Genomic DNA, 26,274 nt, shown 5'->3' with positions numbered 1-26,274 from the left:
AATCCTTTGGCCACCTGATGTGAAGAACTGACTCACTGGAAAAGATCTTGATGCTGGGAAAGAATGAAGGCATGAGGAGAAGGGATGACAGAGGATGAGACAGTTGGATGGCATCATTGACTCAATGGTCATGAGTTTGAGCAAACTCTCGGAGTTGGTAAAGGCCAGGGAAGCCTGGTGTGTGGTAGTCCATGGGGCTGCAAAGAGTTGGACACAAATGAGTGACTGAACTGAGAACACATACCATTTTAATAGGCTTTTGTAAAAGAGACTGAAGAACTACCTGGGAAAATTCCAAAAGGCTTATTATCACAGGAAGATCACCTAGTTGATAGGTAAAAACATAAGGCTTCACCAATAAAAGAGTAAGTGAAGATGGTGCATGCTAAGTCGCTTCTGTCCTGCCAACTCTTTGTGACCCTATTGAGTGTAGCCTGCCAGGCTCCTCTGTCCATGGGATTCTCCAGGCAAGAATACTGAAGTGGATTGCTATTTCCTCCTCCAAGGGATCCTCCTGACCCAGGGATCCAACCTGTATCTCTCTCTTACATCTCCTGCATTGGCAAGCAGCTTCTTTACCGCTAGTGCCTCCTTGGAAGCCCAGTAAAGATGGTGCCTCTATGGAAATACACTTTAAGGTGAAAGTACAATCACTTATTTAATCGGAAACGTGCTTCCCTGATAGCTCACAGGTAGAGTCCACCTGCCATGCAAGAGACGTGGGTTCAATCGTGGGGTCAGGAAGATCCCCTGGAGAAGGAAATGGTAACCCACCCCAGTATTGCCTAGGAATTCCCATGCACAGAAGAGCATGGCTGACTACAGTCCATGGGGTCATGAAAGAGTCAAACACAACTTAGCAACTAAAGAACAATGATTGGAAAAACGTTTATAAGGTTGCTTAGGATGGGGTAAGTTGTAAACCAGTGATGTGGAAAACAAGAAAAGGCTTTATTGTTTATAGTTGTTGTAATGTGTGAATAGTTTATTAGCCTTAGGAAAATACGGAATTTACACCTAGTACAACTTTTGAGTAAACAAAAAATATACTTATCTCAAATTTAACATGATTGAAACAAGACTCATGGTAGGTGAGTCCTGTACACATTTCTTGGCCCTTAAAGGAAGCTAGGAGGGACCCAAAGCCAGGTCCCTACGGATGTCAGGTACAGCTATTTTTCTGGGCGTGGGGGGCCAGTCCCCCAGGGAAAACTTTTTCACCTAGCTGAACTCATTTTCAATGAACTTGTAGGGCAACAAAAATATTATTAACTCATAAAATAAACTCACATGAAACCAATAAACCAATATCATTCACTTGAGTGCCAAGTAGAAAGCTCTTATTGCATTTTAAAACTCAACACATATTTGTACCTTATTAACATATATCCTACATGCAGGTCAGGAAGCAACAGTTAGAACTGGACATGGAACAACAGACTGGTTCCAAATAGGAAAAGGAATACGTCAAGGCTGTATATTGTCACCCTGCTTATTTAACTTCCATGCAGAGTACATTATGAGAAACGCTGGGCTGGATGAAGCACAAGCTGGAATCAAGGTTGCCAGGAGAAATGTCAATAACCTCAGATATGCAGATGACACCACCCTTATGGCAGAAAGTGAAGAGGAACTAAAGAGCCTCTTGATGAAAGTGCAAGAGGAGAGTGAAAAAGTTGGCTTACAGGTCAACATTCAGAAAACTAAGATCATGGCATCTGGTCCCATCACCTCATGGGAAATAGATGGGGAGACACTGGAAACAGTATCAGACTTTATTTTTTTGGGCTCCAAAATCACTGCAGATGGTGACTGCAGCCATGAAATTAAAAGACGCTTACTCCTTGGAAGGAAGGTTATGACCAACCTAGACAGTATATTAAAAAGCAGAGACATTACTTTGTCAACAAAGGTCCCTCTAGTCAAGGCTATGGTTTTTCCAGTGCTCATGGATGAATGTGAGAGTTGGACTGTGAAGAAAGCTGAGCGCCAAAAAATTGATGCTTTTGAACTGTGGTGTTGGAGAAGACTCTTGAGAGTCCCTTGGACTGCAAGGAGATCCAACCAGTCCATCCTAAAGGAGATCGGTCCTGGATGTTCCTTGGAAGGGCTGATGCTGAAGCTGAAACTCCAGTACTTTGGCCACCTCATGCAACGAGTTGACTCAGTGGCAAAGACCCTGATGCTGGGAGGGATTGCGGGCAGGAGGAGATGGGGACGACAGAAGATGAGATGGCTGGATGGCATCACCGACTCGATGGACATGAGTTTGAGTAAACTCCAGGAGTTGGTGATGGACAGGGAGGTTGGCGTGCTGCGATTCATGGGGTCGCAGGGAGTCGGACACGACTGAGCGACTGAACTGAACAGAACATATATCCATCCATGAAAAAGTATTTGGAGTACAGGTTAATTCATCAACAATGTTTCTCTAGAAAACAAAACAAAACCTTGTATACAAAACAAACTGTGCTTCCCTGGTGGCTCACTGGTAAGGAACCCGCCAGTCAACGCAGGTGACATGTGTTAGATCCCTGGTCAGGGAAAATCCCACAAATGCCCAGCAACTAAACCCATGGTCCACAACTATTGAGCCTGTACTCTAGTGTCAGGGAGCCGCAACTACTGAAGCCCTGGAGCCCTAGAGCCTGTGCTCCTGTAACAAGAGAAGCCATGAAGTGAGAAATCTGGCCATCAGAACTAGAATAGCAACCCCTCGCAGCAAGAAAGACCTAGCACAACCCGAAATAAACAAACGAACATAATATATGGCACAGGGAGCTATATTCTATAACTTCTAACAAGCTGTAATGTAAAATAATTTGAAAAAGAATATATATAACGGAACCCCTGTGCTGTACACCTGAAACACTTAAAAAAAATTTTAAAGAAGACACAGACAAAACCTGTAACCTTTTTTTTAAAACCGGCTTAGTATTATCTGTTTTACTCCTAAGCACTTTAAACATTTCGGATTGTGGGTGGGAATAAGGGCGAGGAAATGCACTGGTTCTGGTCCCGGGGCAAAGGTTTCTTAAAGTTACTTATAGTTACTTATAGATTATTTTGGACGTGGCTCAAGATTACATGTGACCACAGTGCCCGAAAACGCCGGGGGAAAGCTTTTCACCCGGTGAAGCGACGGACGCGGGGAGCAAATTGGCCCGGTGAAGGCGGGGGGACGACAGTAACTCCCATTAGGGAGCCGCCCAGGGTCTACCGCCCAGATTACCCACTTCGCCCCAAGGGAACTGGTCTTCAGGGCTCGGGGCAAAGCGACCCCAGCCCCCTGCCGCCCAGAGCCACGTGCGTCGGGCGCCCCGCCCCTCGCTCATTGCCGGCCGAGCATGGCGCAAGCCAGTTGCGAGTCACAGAGGCCTGGTGCGCGCCCCGCCCCTGGGCCCGTAGCGGCGGCCCGGGAGCCGGGGAATCGCCCTGTTCGCCCTCCTTTCCCCTCGGCTGGCCGCTGGGGCGGGGCCGGCCCTCAAGCAGGGCGGCACCGAGGCGGGCTCGTCGGCCACCCACCGCGGGCGGCGGCCCGGCGAGGTCCGGAGCCGGTGAGTAGCCACGTCACGCTCCTCCGGGAGGCCCCGCCCTCGCCCCGTCCTCTCGGGCCGCCCCCTTTCCCGGCCCCGCCTCCGCCCCCCGCGAGCAGTTACCGGCTGTGGTAGCGCGCGCCTCTCCGACGCTGCTAGAGGTCCTCAAGCCTCGGTTTGCGGCGCTTCTGCCTCAGCCCTCGCCGGCTGAGGGCTCGCGGCTCCGGCTGCGAAGCCCGGCGCGTGTTGGCAGGCTCGGGGCTAGCGCCGCTGAGGCAGGCTGGGCCGACGGGCGGTTAGCGCCCCGTTCGACGCGGGGAGGGGCGGCACGCCGAGAGCTGCACGGCCTCCTCACCCGACACGGGCGGCCGTGGCGACGGCGGCCGGGTTCTCGGGTTCTCTTCCTCAGGCCGCAGCCAGTCGGTGTCCCGGCGGAGCGACGGGCAGCCGGGCTCCCTTGCCCCGGGCCCCCCCTGGCTGGGGCGGCTGGGGCAGGGGGACCATGTCTGCTCGCGCTCCAGTGCCCGCCGCTCACCCTCGGGAGGAGCCTTCCGCGGCAGCAGCTGAGAGGGAGTCGCTGGCGGCCGCGGGGAGCCGGCAGGCCGAGCAGCTACCCCCGCTCGAACGGGAGGGCAAGGAGGCGGCGAGGGAGGAGAGGGCCGCGACCGCCACCAGCGCGGGGGCGCGGGGCGAGCCGTCGCCGGTGCCGGTGCTGGGACACAGCGTGCCTCAGGCGGCCGTGCCTGTGAAGCCCCTGGCGCTGCACCTGGCGCACAAGGCGCGCGGGCCAGGGGGGCCCTTCGGTGGGGAGCCGCCGCGACCGCTGCCGCGGGACCCGCCGGCCGAGAACGCCCGGGAGGAGGAGGCTGCGGCGGCCAGCTCTGAGGAAAAGCTGCAGCCGCCGCCACCGCCGAAGGAGAATCCCTGGACCAGAAAGCCTCCCCAGCACCTGTCCCCCGCCGGGACGGGGCCGCTGCCGTTGCCCCCACTGGAAACCTTGGAGGCAGGTCTGTGGCTCCTCTGCGGTGGGCACCGGGGTGTGTGTGCAGGGGCGACTCGTGGTGACCAAGGCTCCGCGGGGCTGGGGGAGGGGCAGGGGCAGGGCTCCTTGCCCTGTCAGTCCGAGGTGTTTCGTTCCAAGGTGTCATTCATTCTGCCTATTTACATAAATGGAGATCTGGGAAGGGAGCGACAGGAAGAGGTGGGACCTCGGGTTCTCCTTGACTAGTGGGGGCACGGCGGGGGCAATGGAGCTGAGACACTCGGCTGGCACTGCCTCAGTTTTGTCTTGCCCCCACGTGGTAGTGAATTGGGAAAGCTGACTTGAGGTAGATGTTCAATTCATCCTACAGAAGTTTCTGTAGACTTTTTGAGAAGAGGTGAGGCAAGTCGGACGGGGGATTTATTTATAAATGGAAGCGCAGTTGAGAATTTTTTATTATGAAATAATTGATAAGCTGAGAATTGGCAGGATTTTCAAAACAGTGCTAAGTAGTCACATTAAAAATGAGACTGTACTGTAGTTGTTGGTAAAAAGTTTTGAGTTCATAATTGTGGTGGAAACTTGTTGAAATAGGGTAGTTGACCCGAGAGTGAATTGCTCATTAGGTGAATAGTAGTCATAGTAGTCTTGTGTTTCTACGGTGAAGAATCCTTCTGCCAGTGTAGGGTATACCTGTTGGATCCCTGGGTAGGAAAGATCCCCTGGAGAAGGAAATGACAACCCACTCCACTATGCTTGCCTGGGAAATCTCATCAACAGAGGAGCCTCATTGGCTGCAGTCTGTGGGTCGCAAAGGACACGACTTAGCGACTATACAACAACAAACATTCAGTTACCTTTCCTTCCTAGAGGAGGTTAAGATTGTGTCGCTGAATTTGATGCTGACCAATGCCCTATGTTCCCTAGAGATTTATTTTGGTTATAACAACTTCAGGTTTTTTTTTTTTTTAAGCTAAATAGATATCCTAAATAAAACGAAGACAAACTAGTTTTGCTCTTTAACTAAGTTGTAGTAAGTTAAACTTTTCATATAGAAATTACAGCTGTTTACTTACAAGTGTTTGCTTTTCTTAAAGGTTAACAGTGAAACAGGGAAAATTCAAGCCTGTTTACAGGGTTGTGAGGATCAAATGAGACTAAGGAATGGTCAAATATAAGGTGATTGTTATAGATACATATTGCAGCTATAGTAACATTTCTTCTAAGGAACTCCAGTAGAGTGAGATAAGTGTTCGTTGGTTTGCACAGTAATAATCATTTTTTAGTGCTGCAAAACAGTATAACTTTAAACAAATAGTTATTTTACATCTGAGGTTTGATGGTCTTTAAATTATCATTTGATAAATCTTACACAGAAAAATCTGCTCACAATTTTTGCCCTAAATTTAAATTTGCCGCCATTCTCTCCGAGCTGCAAAGCTCTGTTTACCACTGTTACTAACTGAAGAGAACAAAAGTCTTAAATTGAAAACATTAGTGAATCTTAATGTCTGTCTCACCTCCCTACTCTGAGACTTACACACATTATACATTATAGTCAGTGATCTACCAAAAAAAAACAGCAAACCTTGATTGTACAATTAATTTGACAGGTTTTAAGACTCAAATTTTAATTGGAGATTACCTTGTGAAAATATTTAACAATTTAATATAATTAGCCTGCAGGTGCTAAAGATTAGGGACCTTAATCTTTGTTGCAGATTAAGCATCTGGTGATGAACCAGGTGTGGTTCATAGGGACTTTAATTTTGCTGATGTTTCTCTGTAGGCAACATTTCTGTTCTTGGAATCTATTCTATACCTGCCGGAATACTGTTCTTTGTACTTGGAGTGCTGTAGTAACTTTATAGTCTATCGCCAACACTGACTCTGTACTTCTACACCTACACAACTTCTATTCGTAATTGAAAAATTCTGTCTAGGTAACTTAGACAAGAGTTTGTGGAGTAGAAATGCACAACCTGCGTTCTAGACCAGACTGGCTACTACCTAGCTAGTTGACTTTTGGCAAGATTTCTGGGCCTTGAAGTACCAGAATTCCATTCACCATAAAATTTTTGGCAGAAAGTTTACTACCAGAGATAGAAACATGGGAAATGTAGGGAAGTATTTCTGGACTTGTAGTCATGAATTTTTTGTTAGAACCTGAAGTTCTAACTGAATTGCAAGTGAGGAATTCTTCAGCCCTGTGACACACTTTCCTCCGCTTTGGGGATAGTTCTGGCTTGTGTATTGGTGTTTCTGGTAATCCAGATAAGACCCTCTTTTCAGCCAAAGCCCGGCCCACAAGAGAGCCTAGAATAGTATCACTGCAGTCTTAAATTCAGGAGACTAGAAAGAATTGTTCCCCGATCCATGTTTAAATAATTTTACTTATTTTGAAGACTTTTAACGAAGGTCAAAGTATGGGATTTATGAGTCACCTACCTTGTACCCATGGTTACAATTTGCATGTTAAAAATCAGCTTTCTAAATTTAATTTTTACTTACAAAAATATTGATTTGGGGACTTGCCTGGTGGCCTAGTGGTTAGGATTTGGCTCTTTCACTGCAGAGGCCCTGGTTTGATCCCTGGTTGGGGAACTATCCTTCATGCTGAGAGGTTGGGTCAGAATACAAAAAGTTTTTTTTTTCTTTTTCATCTTTAGTCTTCTTGACCCCATCAACCTTTTCTCCAAGTGTGTTTCCCAGAAACCTTAAATGAGCTTACTGTAAACCTAATAACATTTTACTTAAATTATATAAATTATACATAAATGTTTTTATAAACACAGAATTTTGCTGTTCCCTTCAAAAAAGAGAATAGTCATGTTACCAGTTTATTGAATATCCTTTCAGTCCTTTCTGTGAAATTATTTTCAAATACAGTGTTTTGTATGTGCATTTCGAATATTCTCAATTTAAAATTTTGCCTGATCCTTTTATTTTTCTTTACAGTGAGTTTTATTTTTTAAATTATATTAATACTAGTTTCAGGTATGTGATTCAGATTTGCATATACATATTGTGGACTTCCCTGGTGGCTTAGTGGTAAAGAATCCACCTGTCAAAGCAGGGGATGCGGGTTTGATCCCTGGGTCCAGAAAATCCAGATGGTGCTAGTGGTGAAGAACCTGCCTCCAATGCAGGAGACTTAAGAGGCACAGGTTCCATCCCTTGGTAGGGAAGATCACCAGGAGAAGGAAATGGCAACCCGCTGCAGTATTCTTGCCTGGAGAATCTCATGGACAGAGGACCCTGGTGTGCTACAGTCCATAGGGTCCCACAGAGTTGGACATGACTGAAGTGATTTGGCATGCATGCAGAGAAGGAAAAGGCAACCCACTCCAGTATTCTTGCCTGGAAAATCCCATGGACAAAGCTGCCTGTCAGGCTACAGTCCATGGGGTTGTAAAAGAGTCGGACACGAATTAGCAACTAAACAACAACATTGCAAATGATTATCATATGTTTAGTTAACTACCATCTACATACTTTTTATAAAATTTTTTTCTTGTGATAGAGTTGATGCTTTTTAGTCTAAATTTTAAAAAATTGCAGATAAGTGGTCTGTAAATATAACTGATGTAGTCAGTTTAGCCATTTACCTATTAATCAACATCCTGGTTGTTTCAAACATCTTTATGCATTTCTCTTATGTACATGTCTGATTTACTCTAGGATAGCTATGTGGAATTGTTAGGTCACAGTGTATTTGTTGACAGGTTGTTCTCTAAAGTGACTACAGATTGATAGTCTCAATTTTAGAGTCTGAGAAGTAAGTAGGCTTTTTTACACATTTTTTTAAGGCACTCATTTACTGTAATAAAATGGCATTTGATGACATTTTTTCCTTAAATATAATAAAACCATGTGATTAATGATTGATAACTGTCAATGCCTTTTCTTAATTAAAAATTTGCTAAAGATTATGGTCATGAAAATTAGAGTAAAATCACTTATCATGTTGCATTTTTTTGTTCTCACTATCCAAGCTTTTCAAATGAATTGTTTTCTTATCAGGACTTGTTTCCTTATAGATTAAGATATTACAGTAATACTCAAAGTTGTATTTTGGCTCACCAGTGATTGAAAAATGGATATGTGAAGATCACATACTTGTTTATGTATATATACATATATACTTGGAGACATGTATATATATGTGTGTATGTTCTATATATACACACACACATATATATACTTGGAGCTTAAATTTCTTAGGCTTCATCTGTCTGAAAAAATTTTTTTAATAAAGTTTCTGTATTTCTAAGTTTTTAGGTTGGCTTTCTTTTTTAGTCTTAGATTTTTTTCTAATGACATACTGGGAGAGCAGTTTCCTCCATTTTGTTTGGAGCATGGGAAAATGAAAATATTTTCTTGGCCTTGTTTTACCTCTTCTATATGTGTGTGTAAAATTATATGTAGAATCTGGTGTATTAATACATACAGATTTGTCTTATTTCTTAAATTTTGCATTATTTTTAATAAATATACCAATAATATAACTCCTATATTCAACAATATAGGAGTTATATATTTATTTTTTGGCTATGCCACACAGCTTGTGGGATCTCAGTTTTTTGGAACAGTCACGGCAGTGAAAGCCGCAAATCCTAACCATTAGGCTACCAGGGAACTCCCTAGAGGTTGTTTATTTAAATACAGTTATCTAGGGAACTTCCTAGAGGTTATTTGTTTTAATGAAGTCTGGTGGATCTTCCAACCCAGGGATCAAACTTGTGTTTCCTGTGTCTCCTTCTTTGGCAGCCAGATTCTTTACCACTGAGCCACCTAGGAAGCCCTTTCTCTGCTACAATGAACATATTTTTTTGGCTGTGCTGCTCGCCAAGCACAATCTTAGTTTCCAGACCAGGGGTTGAACCCATGTCCCCTGCAGTGAAAGCATGGAGTCTTAACCACTAGCCTGCCAGAAATCCCTACAGTGAAAATTTTATACAGACATCTTTGTATCTTGTCTTAATTCTCAGATAATTTCTAAAAAATTGAACTTTTTCATTAAAATATATATGCATTTTATTAAATTTTTAAAACTTTATTGGATTCCAGTTGATTTACAATGTTGTGTTAGTTTCAGGTGTACCTCACAGTGATTCAGAATGTATATTCATTCTTTTTCATATTCTTCATATAAGTTATAGAACATTGAGTAGAGTTCCCAGTGCTATACAGTAGGTCCTTGTTGGTTATCTTTTAAAAAGGTATATATATATTATTAGTAGTATTACTTTTTTGCCACATGGCTTGGGGGTTTTATTTAGTTCCACCACCAGAGATTGAACCCAGGCCCTTGACAGTGAGAGCAGAGTCCTAACCACTGGATTGGCAGGACATTCCAAAAATAGTATATACATTTTAAATGTCAGGTTACCCTTGAAAGATTCTACTACATATTCATTCCAACAGCATGAGAGAAATGTCCATTTATACAGGTTTGCCAACACTTGGCATTTTCTTTTTTGTCAGAATGATAGGTGAAAATTGTTTTCACTTAAAATTTCTTAGTGCCATTTTGTGTTTGGCCACTGCTATTTTATTTTTGAATCATGTTTATCTTTTATTCAAATTTGTTTTTTTAAAGCTCATATCATTCTTTTAACTGAAGAAAGAGTGGGTTGATGAGGTGGTCTAAGAGCAGAACAAAGGACTTCCTTATGTTGAACTTGGAATTAGACAAATGTATTCACAGTTGGTGTTGCACAACTGCATGTTCCCTTTCTGCCTCTGTTGGGTAGTCTGCCCTGTGTGGTTGACAGCATGAAGGAGCAGACCAGAATGCTTACTTTTTGTGGACAGCTAGCTCCCAAAGGAAAGAGGGGAAAGGTGCTGGCTTTGCAAGTCAGTTCTTTTCCTAAACTCATTAATCAGGAAACATTGTTTCTGTGGAAACAATTGGTACTTGGGAACAGGAATGTTCCAGGATAGTCTTCCTTTTAAAAAAGTAGAGTAACTATAAGTGCCATTTGGTAACCAGTATTAGGAAATCCCTCTTTCCTATCTGAGTATCCAACCACAGTGGCCAGCATAATTTGTCAAATATCTTTTGATGAAAATGAATTACCATATTGGTAAACTATAAATATCCAAATTGCACTGTGTACTTAAAGATACTTTTGTCAATAAAATGGCAGAATTATAGAGGCCACAGACTTAAATGTGATCTATTTTTCCATTTATTACCTGAGGAAGAGTTAAAGTTGAGAGATTAAAATTTAAACAAAAGAATTGGTTGAAATAAAAATCTCTCTTCCTTTTATTTTTATATGTGTGAAGAAATAAAGATCAAGATTATCCCTCCCTGGCTGCCCTGCATGGCTTGCGGAATCTTTTGTTCCCAAACTACGGTTTGAACTCAGGCCTCTGGCAGTTAGAGAACTGTGTGCTAACCACTGAATCGCCAGGGAGTTACCTCCGACATTTTTTTTTTTTTAATTAAAGTATAGTTGATTTACAATATTGGGTTACCTTCCCAATTTCTTTTAGCCAGAGGTTATAATCAGTGTCTGTGTAGGGTATGCCACCATGTTGATTTTTAAATCAAAAAGATTGTTAACTTATGTTCAGATATTTTTGCTTGTAAATAACTTACTTGTCATTTAATGCTAAAGTTTAAAAGTTTATGTGGTCAGAATAATTTTTAAATTTCTGACCTTAATTTTGTGATTATTAATGTCTGCTTGATTTGTAATAAAATTTACTTTTGCGGCCTATCCCTAACTACTTCCCATTACATCAGATAGTTTGTGTAAGGCTGTGTTTTGTAACCACCAGGCAATAATCACTTGACTTAGCAATATTTTGGGATGTGTTTTTACTTGGCTGAGGGAAAAGTCTTTCAAATATTTGATACTGTGTAACTTTCATAAAATACATGTGCTATTTATAGAATATACCTTAGTCAAATTCTAGATAATATTTGGACAAATACTGTTTTTGTTAGATCAGATTTTTTTCCTGCCTCCTTTTTTGTCTTACCCGTGCATATTTTTTTCTGCATCTCATTTTTCTTAATTAAGTATTTATCTCTATGCTTATTTATATGCATGTATACATTTCCCTGTAGTAGTTTCTGTAGACTTTTTAAGAAGAGGTGAAGCAAGTTGGAGAAGGGGGATTTATTTATAAATGGAAGTGCAATTGTGAATTTTTATTATGAAAGAATTGATAAGCTGAAATTTTTCAGGGTTCTCAAAACAGTGCTAAGTAGTCGTATTAAAAATGAAACTGTACTGTAGTTGCTACTGAAAAGTTTTGAGTTCATAATTGTGGTGGAAAATTGTTGAAACAGGATAGTTGGACCTGAGAGTGAATTGCTCATTAGGTTAATAATAGTCTTGTGGTTCAACGGTAAAGAATCCTTCTGCCAATGTAGGGTATGCTGTTTGGATCCCTGGGTCGGAAAGCTCCCCAATGACAACCCACTCCAGTATTCTTGCCTGGGAAAATCCCATGAACAGAGGAGCCTGATTGGCTGCAATCCATGGGTCGCAGACAGTCAAACACGACTTAGTGACTGCACAGTACACTCCCCTGGTGGCTCAGACGGTACAGAATCTGCCTGCAGTGCGGGAGACCCAGGTTTGATCCCTGGGTAGGGAAGATTCCCTGGAGAAGGGAATGGCTACCCTTGCTTGGAGAATTCCATGGACAGAGGAGCCTGGTGAGCTACAGCCTGTGGGGTTACAAAGAGTGGGGCATGACGGAGTGACTGACATTTACTTACACATTTACTTGTGTCCCTAAAGTATAAGAAAGTGTAGAGCAAATAGCCATGTATACTCACTATCTGCTTTAGAAATAGAATTTCTACAGTATTCACGCTCCTTGTGTGCCCATCCCTGGGAATGTCGTCATCCTTCATCCAGCTTCCTTTCTTAATATCTTTTTTGAATTTTTCTGGTTTTAATTTAAAAATCATTTTATTTTACTCTGAAGTGGTCATTGCCATGATTTATGGGATTCATGGTTTACTAAATAATTGTGTTTTTTGTTTATTCGACTTTCATATTTACTTTAGGCCATGTATAACTAGATAATCATTGTGCTAGATAAGAAGACATTTTAAAGCTTCATTTGGAGACTATTATTATCAATCATTGTGTTCTTATTCAAGATAGGGACAGGTGATGATACTGTGATAGTCTTACACATGCTTTTACAGAAGTCTGTTTTATTTTTTATGGCTTGATTCTAGAGACAAGCTATTTTGGTTTTTCCAAAGACAAATTGAAGTCTTCTGACTTATTTTCTGGATGCTTCTTGATGTATGTGAATATATTATATATACAAATAAATGTATTATAGATATAGTATATGGCTTCCCTGGTGGCTCAGTGGTAAAGAATCCACCTGCCAATGCAGGAGATGTGGGCTTGATCCCTAGGTTGGGAAGATCCCCTGGAGAAGGAAATGGCAACCCATTCCATTATTCTTGCCTTGGAAACCACATGGACAGAGGAGCCTGGAGGGCTACAGCTCATGGGGATGCAAAGAGTCAGACACTATTTAGTGATTAAACAGCAATGACAATATAATACAGATAGAAAAATATATCCCATTGGGAATTGATTCACCAACTTTACAAAAATGTGTTATATTTCTAATTTTTCCATGTTACACCTGTTAATGAAAGGACTGGTCTGTCAGTTCAGTAAGCTGTTAATATTTCTTCTTCTTTATTTGAACACTGAAGACCACTTTCAGCCCATGTTTGAAATGTGGTTGATTTCTTGTTAGGAATTTGAGTCTTAGAACTTTGCATTTTGTTGAAAATAATGACTACATTGACTTACTGAAATTGGTTTGATTGTTATTTTATCAAATATTAAGTGATAACGGTTGTAAAAAACAGTTCTTTGTTTTTTTTGTTTTTTTTTTAGAGCTCAGTTCCCCCAAAATTATAAAAGCAGGAAAACTCAAGACAAAGAAATCCAATAAGGTATACTTGACAATAAATAATTTTTGACTATTCTGAAAGGAACTCCTCAGATTACTGTGTATTTTTCTCTTCTGTCATTGATATTTGATATTAATATACTAGAGAATTGTAGCCTTTATCCAGATCTCCATATGCATATGTTATCCTGCGTCTATCAGTTTAGTCAAAGTTGTGCCAGAAGTTGGATTATAAAACCAAAGCATTCTTTCTGGGTTCTGTTTTTTGGAGAAGGTTTTGGATTAATTTGGCAAATGACTACATATAAATGAATGTAGATGATTTTAAAAATTGCATTTAATTTTAGAAAAATCTTTTTCTATTTAGAAAATTCCTAATTTGCATAACACTTCTCTTATTACTTCTTAGGCTAGTGATTTCAGCGATATGGCAGATTGGCCAACACCAAGTGAATTAGTGAACACTGAAGTGAGTATTCTTTTAAGACCTTTTTTTAAATAAAGGGAAAGTATTCTCATTTCACTTGCAGACTTTATTTTACTTCAAATTTAGAGAATCACATTGATAAAATGCCCATTTTCCAAATACTTTGATTTCTTTCATCACATTGCCTTCATCTGGTTGTATTCTCAGGACCATGTATTTGGAAAGGATGGGGTACTGTGATGTTAACTTCATGTAATGCCTACAAATAGATTATTTTTTAATGTAGTATGTCTAATTGAAGCCCATTTTGTGTTTCAAAATTTATTTTATATATGTTTAAGTAAAATTTTTTCAATGTGTTGAAGTTTTAAGTCTTTATATACATGTACATATATATGCATATAACATATCAAAAGATTTTTAAAAACAGTTTTAGGTTTTTATGTGTGCTTTATTTATTTATTTATGACTGTGCTGGGTCTTTGTGCTGCTCTTGGGCTGTCTCTAGTTGTGGTGAGCATGGGTAAACCACAGGCTCAGCAGTCGTGGTGCACAGGTTGTGGTGCCTGTGGTTGACCCTAGGCCTGAGGAATCTTCCCGGACCAGGAATTAAACCCATACCTTCTGCATTGGCGGGTGATCCTTAACCACTGGACCACCAGGGAAGTCTCAGTAAATGGATTTCTAATTTAACTATGAAAGAAGTTCTAAAAAGATATTCTGAAATAGTCTGTCAAAAGGCTTTTTAGGGACTTCCCTAGCTGTCCAGGGGTTAAGACCATGCTTCCACTGGAGGGGGCATGAGTTTGACCCCTGGTTGGGGAACTGAGATCCCACATGTTGGAGCCACAGCCAAGTAAAAAAATGATAACAATAAATAAAAAGGATTTTCTTTTTAAAGACGTAGTGTCTATGGTCATCTGGTTCCATGATTTCATTTGACACTGTACATTTTGTTGTATTTTGTGCAGCAATATTGGAGTATAGTTTAGTATATATGAAACAACTTAATTGATATATAAACAACATAACAACTGTATATGAAGGGTACAGTCTGATATACTTTGACCTGTGAAACTTTCTCCACAAACAGGATAATGAACTTGATTTGTAATTCTTCCCTGTCATGCCCTTCACCACACCATTATCCCAACCACTGTTAAGGTCTACTTAGTTAATTTGCCTTTTCTCCAGTTTTTAAAAAAATTTTTGTTGGAGTATAGTTGATATACAGTGCATTTCCTACAGTTTTATATAAGTGGAGTTATACAGCATGTACTTTTTTTTTGCCCCTGGCTTTCATTTAGCTTAATTATTTTGAGATTTATTTATGTTATATATATGAGTAGTTTGTTCTTATTTATTGGGTAGTAGTCAATTGATGGATATAATGCTGTCCATTCACCTACTGGTGAACATTTGTGTTGATTCCAGTTTTGTGACTGTTAGGAATAGGCTACTATATAAATATTTGTGTACAAAATTTGCATGGATATATGCTTTTATTTTTCCTGGGAGTAGAATAGGTGGATTTTATGGTAGCTATTTAAAATTTTAAACTACCAAACATTTTATTCCACCAGCAGCATATGAGAATTCTAATTGCTCTATATTCTCACTAATACTTGACATGGTCAGTCTTAATTTTAATCAGTCTAGTAGGTGTATCACATTGTAGTTTTACTTTGCACTTTTCTATTGATGTCAAACACATTTTCATGTACATTTGCCATCAGTATATCTTTTTGATGAAATGTCTGTTTAACCCTTGCCCACTTTTTAATTGTTTTCTTGTTGTTGCATTTTAGAGTTCATTATATATCTTGGATACAAGTCCTTTTATCAGATACTTAGTAAATATTTTCTCCTTGTCTTTCGCTTGACTTTTCTCTGAACAATGTCTTTTGTAATTTTTTATTTTTGATAAAAGTTGTCATTTGTTTTACGATATGTAGGTAAGATATTACCACAAATGTGGGGATATTGCTGTTCATGAAAATTTAACTCTGTAAAACCTTTTGCAGTGTCAGAGTGTCATCAGTCAAGGAAATAAGAAGCCACAAAATAGAAAAGAAAGAGAAGACAAGGTTGAAAAGAGAAGTGTTAACAATGAAAGCAGAGAAAACCGAGAAACAAAATTAGATGGTCCTGGTGAAAATGTCAGTGAGGATGAGGCTCAGTTAAGTAACCAACGAAAAAGAGGTTAGTTTGTTTATACCTTCATTTTGATTTTAAGTTTTTAAAGAGAGCTATAGTAATGAAGAATCATATTTAATCAGTAGATTCCTGGTAGTCACCAGTGAGTAGTTTGGATGTCTTCACAACTGAGTGACTGAGTGCACACACAAACACACACACATAGAGCACATGTTTATCTTTAAAACAAGGAGTTTGTTGCTGTTAGTCACTAAGTTGTGTCTGACTCTTTTGTGACCCCATGGACCCTGCCAGGCTCCTCTGTCCATGAGATTTCCCAGGCAAGAATACTAAAGTGGGTTGCCATTTCCTTCTCAACCCAGGTAAATGTTCCCAAACCAGGGATCAAACCTGAATCTCTTGTGTCTGCTACACTGGCAGGTGGGTTCTTTATCACTAGAAAAGCCTAAAACAAGGGCTTATTTGTCCCCAAAGAATCTCATTGATACTCATTAGAATTTAGAATATAGACTTTAGAGAACTTTTAGATTCTTTCGTATTCCCTTTTCCTTATCTGTCCATAGTTTGCCATATTTGTAGGAAATTAATACACTAATATTCTCTTAATTAATTTGGTAGTTTTTCCTTTGCCCATGAATCTTTTTGTGTTTTAGTCGAAAATTGTATTGGGCAGAAATCTGAACATTTTGAAACCTTAACTGTGCAATCCATGAATAAGTAATCTTCAGATTTCACTATACTATAGCTATTAATTACATTATCATTTAGTCAACAAGAAATATCAAATTGCTTATATCTCTGAAGAAGTTAGGAAAATACAAAGATTTATCAAATGCAGTTAGATTTGCAGTTAAAGTTCATTTTGAGAAAGCTCATTAGTAGTTATGCTGGATAAATTAAAATTTGAGCCAATTATTTTAAACTAAGTGTTTTGAATCAGTATTCAAACAATTATCAGGTGTACCCTGTTCTAAAGCCTAAGTATCAAGTATTAGATGAGAGTAGTGTGTACACTTAATATTTTTTATAACTTATTTGTCAGAATTAAATGGAAGAGTGTGCATTTCACTTAAAAGCAAAAGAATTCCAGTTATACTCTATCATTGTCTTTTCACTTGAGCTTTAGAAATTTTGCAGTTTTCATTTAGTAATATTTAGACTCCCTTTACAATTGCAAAGCTTTCATGTAAATTGTACATTGTCTTTAAGTGATTTTGTTTTCTTCAAGCTAATAAGCACAGATGGGTACCACTCCACTTAGAAGATGTAAGACCAGAGAGTCAAGAAAGACCAGGGTCCCGGAATAGCTCAAGATGTCAGTCTGAAGCAAATAAATCATCACATAACAATAGGAGAAATGACACACGAAGTAAGTAACATTTTAAGAGAAAAATGACTTAATTTAGCCTTAATGCTTATTGTTTTAATAACCATGTATATGATATAAAGTATTTGAGAGTAAGTTGCAGATATTGTGCCCCTTATTCAGGGTTAAAGAGTATATAGTAACACAGTCTGTCTGTCCACAGACAGAATTTCTCAATAATGCCCTTTGCAGTTTTTCTGTCTTTTCCAGAATCTAACCTTTGATCACACATTGCTTTTACTTGTCTTCTCTTTCATTTCTATTAGTTTGAAATAGTTCTTCTGCTTTTGTCTTTTCATGATGATCTTTTTTGAAGGACATAGGACTGTTATGTGTCTATGCCGTACCTCACTTTGGGTTTTCTGATGTTTCCTTATGATTGGGTTATGAGTTTTTGGCAAGAATACTGCAAAGGTTAAATGGTTTTCTTTCAAGTGTGTAGCTTGAAAATAACATATAATATTGGTGTATCTTATTATTGGTGATACTAACTTTGAGCACTTGGTTAAGATGAGGTACTCCAGATTTCTTTATAATAAAGATACTCTTTTTTCCCTTGGTGATTAATATGTAATTTGTGGTCAGAGACTTTGAGAATGTGAGAATACCCATTTTTTCATCAGAGTTTTCATATGAGCCTTAGTTTCCACTGATGATTTTTATTCTTATGTGACTGAGGTATTAACCATGATGGCTGTAAATGCTAATTTAGCTATTACAACATTCCTTATTGGCATTCCACTGTAAGGAACAACTCCCTGTTGTTATTGGTGTGGACTAAAGTCTTCTCATATTTTCAGCTGTTGAAATCATTACCATGATTGTTTAATTTTAATGCTCAAATTGTCCCAGAGTTGGCTCTTGGGAGCCTCTTATGTGTTTCTGGATCCTTTAAAAAGTCAACTTTACTGAACTAATAATCAAAGAAACTACACTGAAATTATTGTCAAGTCCCTAACCATGAGTCTACTTTCTATCAGATTTTATTTACCTTTTCAGAATAAATTTAACTATACAATATAAATTATATCCTCTTGTATTTTTTTTGCTCAGCATAATGATTTTCATATTCATCAGTATTGTTTCATATATCAGTAATTTCTACCTCTTTATTGCATAACAGTTTTCTGTTGAATGGATATACTCATTTATCCATTCATCTGTTCATAGATATTTGGCATGTTTCTAGTTTTTGGCTGTTATGACTAATGCTGCCATCAACATTTGTATACAAGCTTTTCTGTGGGCATATATACACACACATATGTATATACACTTACACAGATACACACACACACACATACATACATACATACATACATACATATATTTGGTGCCCCGCACAACGTAGTCTTAGTTCACTGACCAGAGATTGAACCTGTGCCCTTGGCAGTGAAAGTGCAGAGTCCTAACTATTGGACCACCAGGGAATTCCCTGAGCATTTGCTTTTATAGTTTTCTACTGAAATCTTTTTGTTTTTTATTTTAAAAATATTTAGTTTTGACTGTGCTGAATCTTGATTGCGTGAGTTTACTTCAGCTGTGGTGGGGGGTGGTTCTCTGTAGTTGTGGCGCATGGGCTTCTCAGTGCGGTGACTTCTCTTGATGTGGATCATGGGCCCTACAGGCACAGTAATGGTGGTGCACAGGTTTAGTTGCTCCACAGCATGCGGAGACTTATACCAAACTGGGGATCAAACCTGTGTTCCCTGCATTGGCCAGTGCATTTTTTACTGACCCACCAGGGAAGCCCCTTCTACTGAGTCTGATAAGTTTTTAGGCATGTTGTCCCATGAAAGCATTGTACAGTGAATACCTGTCTAATCCCCATCTAGACTGAGTAATTTGGTTATCTTTAATTCATCCATCTGCTGAATCATCTGAAAGTAACTTCCAGATATTATGACACTTGAGCACCGATGTCCCGAGAAAATGCAGCATCCAAGAAAATCAACACTAATTCCCTTATATCATCTTAAGTCTAGTTAATATTTACTCAGTTGTCCACAAAATATGACTTATATAAAATTATAAATCTTGCTACTGGTATTTAGTGAGGAGAAAATAAGGATAACACAAAACATCCTACAGTACCCAGACAGCCCCCACACTAAATGTCAATAATGCCATGGGTGAGAAACCCTGGTGTCTAGGGTATACAAACCTTTACATTTATTTCATTGTTTCCATTTTTCAAAATTGAAATGTATTTGTTCTTACTCTGGCATTATAAAAAAGTTCTATCTTCTCTATCTTGGTCAATGTTTGATATTATAGGACCTTAAAATATTTTTCACACTGGTACAGATTAGAAAATACTCTTTGATCGTCTTAACTTGCATTTCTGAAGGCCAGTGACACTGAGCATCATTTTTTTATTGTTTCTTTGCATTTCCTTGTTTGCCTTTCCAATCTTTTAATGATTTTTTCCATCTAAGTCGCTGTATGTGTGAGAATGTGCATGTGCATAAGATATATTTGTCTGAGTTCTGTATGTATGCTGGATATAATTTGTGTACAATCAGAAGCACAAGCTTCTGATATCTGTTTTTCTGTTTTCATTCCCTTTTTTCTTAAAAAAGGAAAGTCTTTCACTTAAATAGAAATATTATTTCCTTCAAAAATTCCTATTTCTGAAAATAAGTTGTCTTTTTTTTTTTTTCTTTTGGAGTTTTGTATAGTATAGAACTCAGTTACCTTGGAACTTCCTGAATTTTTAACAGTACAGTTTTAGCAAAGGATCTCATTATCTTTGTAGTATATTATTTTACTTATTAGAATATCTTCTTATATTATTATAATTATTATATCAGAGGATGAGATGATTGGATGGCATCACTGACTTAGTGGACATGAGTTTGAGGAAACTTCCGGAGATAGTGATGGAAACCTGATGTGCTACAGTTCATAGGGTTGGAAAGAGTCAGACGTGACTTAGCGACTGAACAACAACAACATAAAATGTCTTTTATGCCAGAAAGTTTGACACACTCCTATGTAATCTTTTCAGTTTCTATCTTTCTGAAGAATGACCAGTTACTAATAACTGGTTACAAAGCCGGGAGGGGTGGTTACCACATTTTTGTAAGATAAGATGTTAATCATAGTTTCAAACTGGAATGTATAAAAATATTTTTATTTTAAAAAAGGTTGGAGGCGTGAAAGAGAAAAGAGAGAAGATCAAGATGAAGTTTCCAGTGTGAGAAGTGAGGGTGGTAATATCCGAGGCTCCTTTAGAGGCCGAGGAAGAGGCCGAGGACGAGGAAGAGGCCGGGGCAGAGGAAATCCTCAATGTAAGACATGATTTTTGTTTTGTTAAATTAGATGAATGATGAAAAATGTACAAATCCTCTGTTTTTCCCACTATACCATATAGTGTTTCAACTGAGTTTTTGTCTGATAATAAAGCTGGTTTTGTATTTGTTAGCCCTTGAGAAACTTCACATTGGATTTTTCTTTATAGTAACTGTTCTTTGTTTTTTTTCAATCTGTGATCATTTTTCTTTCTTTACTACTTCAAGTGAACTTTGATTATTCATATGGTTATCGAGAACATGGTGAAAGGACTGATCAACCATTTCAAACAGAACTTAATACCAGTATGATGTATTACTATGATGATGGTACAGGCGTACAGGTGTATCCTGTGGAAGAAGCATTGCTTAAAGAGTATATTAAGCGCCAAATGTAAGTCATCAGAGATTGAACAGATGCGGTAGGAAAATCTGTTATAATGTCAAAGTTTAACATCATTGATAATGAATATAACACATTTTTCTAAGCTGTTTATTAGTAAAATTAGAGGATTTTAATAGTATTTTATATGTTAGTAAAGTATATAAAATATTTTAAAAAATTTATATTGGTTCATGTTGTTGTTTATATGACTCCTTTCTCTACTGCGGTATTTCTCTGCTTACAAGGATATTAGTGAAAAAAGCATAATGTGAATGATTAAATATAAGAATTTAAAAAGTGAAGTATTAGTTGCTCAGTCATACCTGACTCTATTGCCCACTAGGCTCCTCCGTCCATGGGCTTCTCCAGGCAAGAATATTAAAGTGGGTTGCTGTTACCTTCTCCAGGAGATCTTTCTAACCCAGGGATGGAACCTGGGTCTCCTGCATTGCAGACAGATTCTCAACTCTATGAGCCACCGAGGCTCAGCCACTGAGGAAACGAGTGTATATATTAAAAATTGAGCAAATGAAATTTAGCTAATTTGCAAATAAATGTTTATATTAAAATTTGCAGATGAACATAAATGGCAAAAAATGGTTGTGTCTTCTGACTTTCTTCACAATTGGTTTCAGAATTCTGATTATTTTTTAACTTTTAAGTTCTCTGAGACATATTAAAAGGAGACTACCTAATAATCTTATTTAGTTTATACTTATTATAATAGTTGCTTTCTGAATATTGAAGTTGATGTTAGGAGAATATTGTTTGTTCTATTATCTTTAAGCAAGAAAAAAATAATAACCCTCTGTGTATTAGTATTGTGTAGGATGTTTTGCATGTTTATATAGTGATTTGCATATGCATATCTAATTTGCTAAAATTTTAACTTTTTTTTTTATTCTTATAAAGGGAGGGGAAAGGCTATTTTTGAAAGGACATAGCAGTTTTAAAATATCTACCTTTATTTTAAAAAAGAAAATGAATCTTGGCTCATTACTAGAAAATAATTTTTTCATCAGCCAGCCATCTTCCTTGGATGCCATCATGATGGATTTGATTGGCTTACAATATGAAGCAACTTGTTTATTTTTTTCTTGCTTCTTTTGTTACAGTTGATGAAAACGCTGAAGAAAAGGGCCTTTTTATGGGCAGAAAGTGCCTGGCATGTGGCTATCAACTTCAAATTATTATTCCTTTTTATTTATTCATGTGCTTGTTTTGGTAACTCTTGCTACCAGGTCCCTTCTGAGACCTGACAGTGGACAGGCAACTCCATGTCAGGATAACTGGCCTTCCAATGTGCTCATACAGGTGAGGGAGGAGAACAGCTACTTCACTGTTAATTTCTGATCATGCAGTGTAGAATCCAGAGCTTCAAGGTAGGACATGATAATGTCCCCTAGGACAGTGAACAAAATGTCAGACACAGCACCAGTCATGGCTTCTTTTCTTGTCATTGTTCAGCAGCAGAGTTTTTGGCAGGTACTAGAGAACCAAATTTAGAATGGCTGTTTACTGTTATCATTCTCTGATTAGTGCACATCTAGATTTGAGAAGTCATGCTTTTGACTTTGTGTCTTTAAGGTTTCGCATACATGTACAGGCTTATTCATTCATGAGTGTTCAGATTTTTCTCTTTGAGAAGTTCCTGAAAAGCTTCTTGTACTTGTGGAATATTATGCTAAATATTTTTGAAGAGGCTTAACTATATCATAGATGTTTGAGTCCTTAAAATAATATTAACTGAAAATGTGTATTAACTATGTGGATAGCCTCTTGGCATTCAGATATAAGTACGTTTACAGCCCATTAAATTTTTAAAAAGTGTATACTATAAGTAATGGTGATTTATGAGTTTATTTAGGTACTGTGTTTTTCAGAGTACTAGATTTAAAAAAAATTAATGGTTCAGAGAAGTTTTTAATCTAAACATTTTTAACTTATGGTTAAATCAGATGTCTTAATGTCTGAAAATTTTCAAATTTAAACATATGTATTATGTGCCCACCACATGCCAGGCACTGTGAAAAAGGCTTTTGAGGTGTAACAAAAATCAGAATGTTCATTTCTTCAAGACTTAGATTTTTTTTCTTAATTTTCTTCAGTGTTTAAGGAGAGTAAATGATTTACCTAGTGTTACTGAGATGTTAGTAGTATTTCACTGACCTAAGGGAGCTTTGCACTTTGATAGTTGGAAAATATCAGAGTAGAAAAACAACTTGGGTATTTACATTTCTAAAATGAGATTTTTTTCCCCCACCCAGTGAAAGGTAGCTCAAAGCCAGCTTTCATTTATAGGTAATTATTCCTTCAAAATTAAGAATTTGACCTAAATACTTCAAGGGTATCTCTAGTCACCCAGTTGCCACCCTTTGAAAACTTGCTTTGTGATTTGGATATAGTGTAGGATTGTTAAACTGTAAGCCATGTCATTTGATGTCATGTATTTCTTTTGTATTATTATTTTCTATATTTTCCCTCTTTTATCCTCTTATTCTGTTTCTCTAGAATCTTGTCATTTTTTAAAATATGCAAGCTGTAATTTAAACAAGTGTTTCTGAAATGCCATTATTATATGTATTCTTCATATTATCTTTATATGTTGGAACTTGTTGATCCCACAGCGTGTTCATTTACACCTCCCTCTCTGCTTTCCTAGAGAGACAATTAAGGTGTGAAAGTTTGCTTCTATAGATTTTCACCTATGTATATACCTCATGGTGTTATAGATGTTCTTTATTTAGCTATATTCTGTTCACTTTTAATGTCTTTTATAGTTTTGCCTCTCAAAGGGGAGGTTGAGGGTCTTGAATCATTCAAATATAAAATTGAGTGTGTGCATCTGTGTCCATGTACTCACTCAGCTTTTACTAAACATTGTGCTGTATGCTAAAGTTTGTACATATTAAACAATGTCATTACTGTACCAGCTTAGAAAACACAGCAAACTAATCTGCTCTGTAAACTTGGTAAAAACTGCTTCTAATATACCATTATTTTCAGTGACGGGAAAAAGTTGGAAGGCAGTCTGTTGACATGTTTAACTTTGTTATTTAGTGTTTAAATGAAGCAAGTTAATGTGACTTTGTCTTTTTTATATAATTTATTTTTTTTATTGAAGGATAATTGCTTTACAGAATTGTGGTGTTTTCTGTCAAACCTCAACATGAATCAGTCATAGGTTTACATATATCCCCTCCCTTTTGAACCTGTCTCCTGCTGCATCCCACCCCTCTGGATTGGTATAGAGCCCCAGTTTGAGTTTCCTGAGCCATACAGCAAATTCCCGTTGGCTATTATACATATGGTTAATGTGGCTTTGAAATGATATTTTCACTTAATAAACTCATTAGAAAGTCAGTTATTGAACTGTTTTAAAGAATAACACTCTTTAATTGTTTATACTTAGGTAAAATTGATCTAAGTAGAAGTTAGTTTTTGGGAAGATAGTATTCTAAATTTCTTTCTACTTGTGTAAGAGAATTTACTATCAGTAGGGTTTTACAGCTGTTTATATTTATCCTAGGCTACAGTAAATGTGTATAATGTTACAATAAATCAAAATAGTTTTATAGCAGTTGATATCTTAAACAATAGACATTTTAATTTCCAGTTGAATAACTTGATGAAATTTATATTTACTTCTTTTTCTTTTCAGTGAGTATTACTTCAGTATAGAAAATTTGGAACGGGATTTCTTTCTTAGGAGAAAGATGGACGAGCAAGGTTTCTTGCCTATTTCCCTGATTGCTGGTTTCCACCGTGTTCAGGCTCTCACTACAAACCTTAATCTCATTTTGGAGGTAATTATTCATATACAGAATAGTCTGTACTTTCAGTTGTTCTGTGAACCTAAAACTGCTCTAAAACAAGTCTGTTAAATAATTTTAAGAAAAAAGCAAAAACATTCTTCCCTGGTAGCAGAGCTGAAAGAATTGGCCTGCAATGCAGGAGACCCTGGTTCAGTTTCTCGATTTGGAAGATCTCCTGGAGAAGGGGTAGGCTACCCACTCCAATGTTCTTGGGCTTCTCTGGTGGCTCAGATGGTAAAGAATCCGCCTGGAATGCGGGAGACCTGGGTTCGATCCCTGGATTGGGATCCCCTAGAGGAGGGCATGGTAACCCACTCCAGTATTCTAGCTTGGAGAATCCCCATGGACAGAGGAACTATAGCCTTACAGGGTTTCAGAGTCGGACACAACTGAGTGACCTAAGCACAGCACAGTAATCTAAGACTTTTGAGGCTGTATTTCAAGGCTTTTTTTTGCCATTTTATAAAATCCAAATAAATGTCTAACCTTGGAAACCCCTCAAAGGATTACTAATGTTTCCACCTGTTTTTAACTTGATCCTTCTTGGATGGGTTGAACCCCAAAACAAACTTAAACATTCTTGATTATTCTTGGTCCTTTAGTATTTAGGTTGCTGTATTTAGAGCTTGTATTCTCATCATTAAAATTTTGAGAAATTTTCTTGTATACTGAGGGCTAATTTAAAATAGTTATTCCAGTTGTGTTCTTAAAGCTTTTATTAAATCTCTTGTCTGTTTTGTTATAGAAATGGTTTCACCATTTTTGGTTTTCCCTTCCCTACATATATATATAATATTCACCATTTTTGCTATATTGTTTTCTGAATTTTGGCAGTCTTACACACTTATGCCACCTGTGTAGCCAATCTCTTTCCTCATACATAACCCCTTGGGAACCACTGATCTGATTTTTTTTGTCCCTCTAGTTTTGCCTTTTCTAGACTATCATGTAAATAAATTATACATCATTAGTTTGTAGCTTTTTGTTTCTGATTTCTTTGACTTAGCATAGTGCTTTTGAGATTCATTCTTGTTGTTTCATGTATCAATAGTTCTTATTGTTGACTGGTATTTCATAGTAAAGATGCACTACAGTTCACTTGTTGATAGACATATAGATTGTTTCTGGTTTTAGGAGATTATGAATAAAGCATAGATCTAAATATTGAGGATTGTGATTACTGGAATGTGTGATAAGTGTATGTTTAACTATAGGAAGTTGCCAACCAATTGTCCAAAATGGATTTAACCATTTTTCATGCCACCATTTTGTATGAGAATTCCATTTGCTCCTTGGCCTCATCAGCACATGGTATTCTCAGCTTTTTGAATAATGGATAAGTTTGTTATTATGGTTTTACTTTGCATTTCCCTAGTGACTAATGATGTGGGGCATCT

The 26,274-nt window shown here is 38.1% G+C and overlaps 1 protein-coding gene across 14 annotated transcripts in view; it reads left to right on the top strand.

Annotated features, from left to right (window-relative positions):
- The first annotated feature begins 3,534 nt into the window (after window positions 1-3,534).
- The window catches only part of LARP1B (La ribonucleoprotein 1B), a 129,408-nt gene continuing 106,668 nt past the window's right edge, over window positions 3,535-26,274 (top strand). For 10 of the 14 annotated variants that reach the window (XR_011490631.1, XM_020901094.2, XM_070474849.1 and 7 more), the window contains exons 1-8: window positions 3,853-4,543; window positions 13,419-13,477; window positions 13,844-13,903; window positions 15,886-16,063; window positions 17,247-17,387; window positions 20,534-20,677; window positions 20,906-21,071; window positions 24,724-24,868. Coding sequence is in view for 13 of the 14 variants with exons in the window: in XM_020901094.2 (XP_020756753.2) it covers window positions 4,039-4,543; window positions 13,419-13,477; window positions 13,844-13,903; window positions 15,886-16,063; window positions 17,247-17,387; window positions 20,534-20,677; window positions 20,906-21,071; window positions 24,724-24,868 (1,398 nt within the window). In the remaining variant the exon portion in view is untranslated. Of the gene's footprint in view, window positions 3,558-3,852; window positions 4,544-5,675; window positions 5,698-13,418; window positions 13,478-13,843; window positions 13,904-15,885; window positions 16,064-17,246; window positions 17,388-20,533; window positions 20,678-20,905; window positions 21,072-21,702; window positions 22,377-24,723; window positions 24,869-26,274 lie in introns of those variants that run through there. The other 4 variants (XM_070474854.1, XM_070474855.1, XM_070474858.1 and 1 more) reach the window with 4 other exon arrangements.

The sequence above is a fragment of the Odocoileus virginianus genome, chromosome 12 (genome assembly GCF_023699985.2).
Source record: "Odocoileus virginianus isolate 20LAN1187 ecotype Illinois chromosome 12, Ovbor_1.2, whole genome shotgun sequence".
In the NCBI taxonomy this organism is placed as follows: Eukaryota; Metazoa; Chordata; class Mammalia; order Artiodactyla; family Cervidae; genus Odocoileus; species Odocoileus virginianus.
This window is presented reverse-complemented; position numbering and strand designations above follow the sequence as displayed.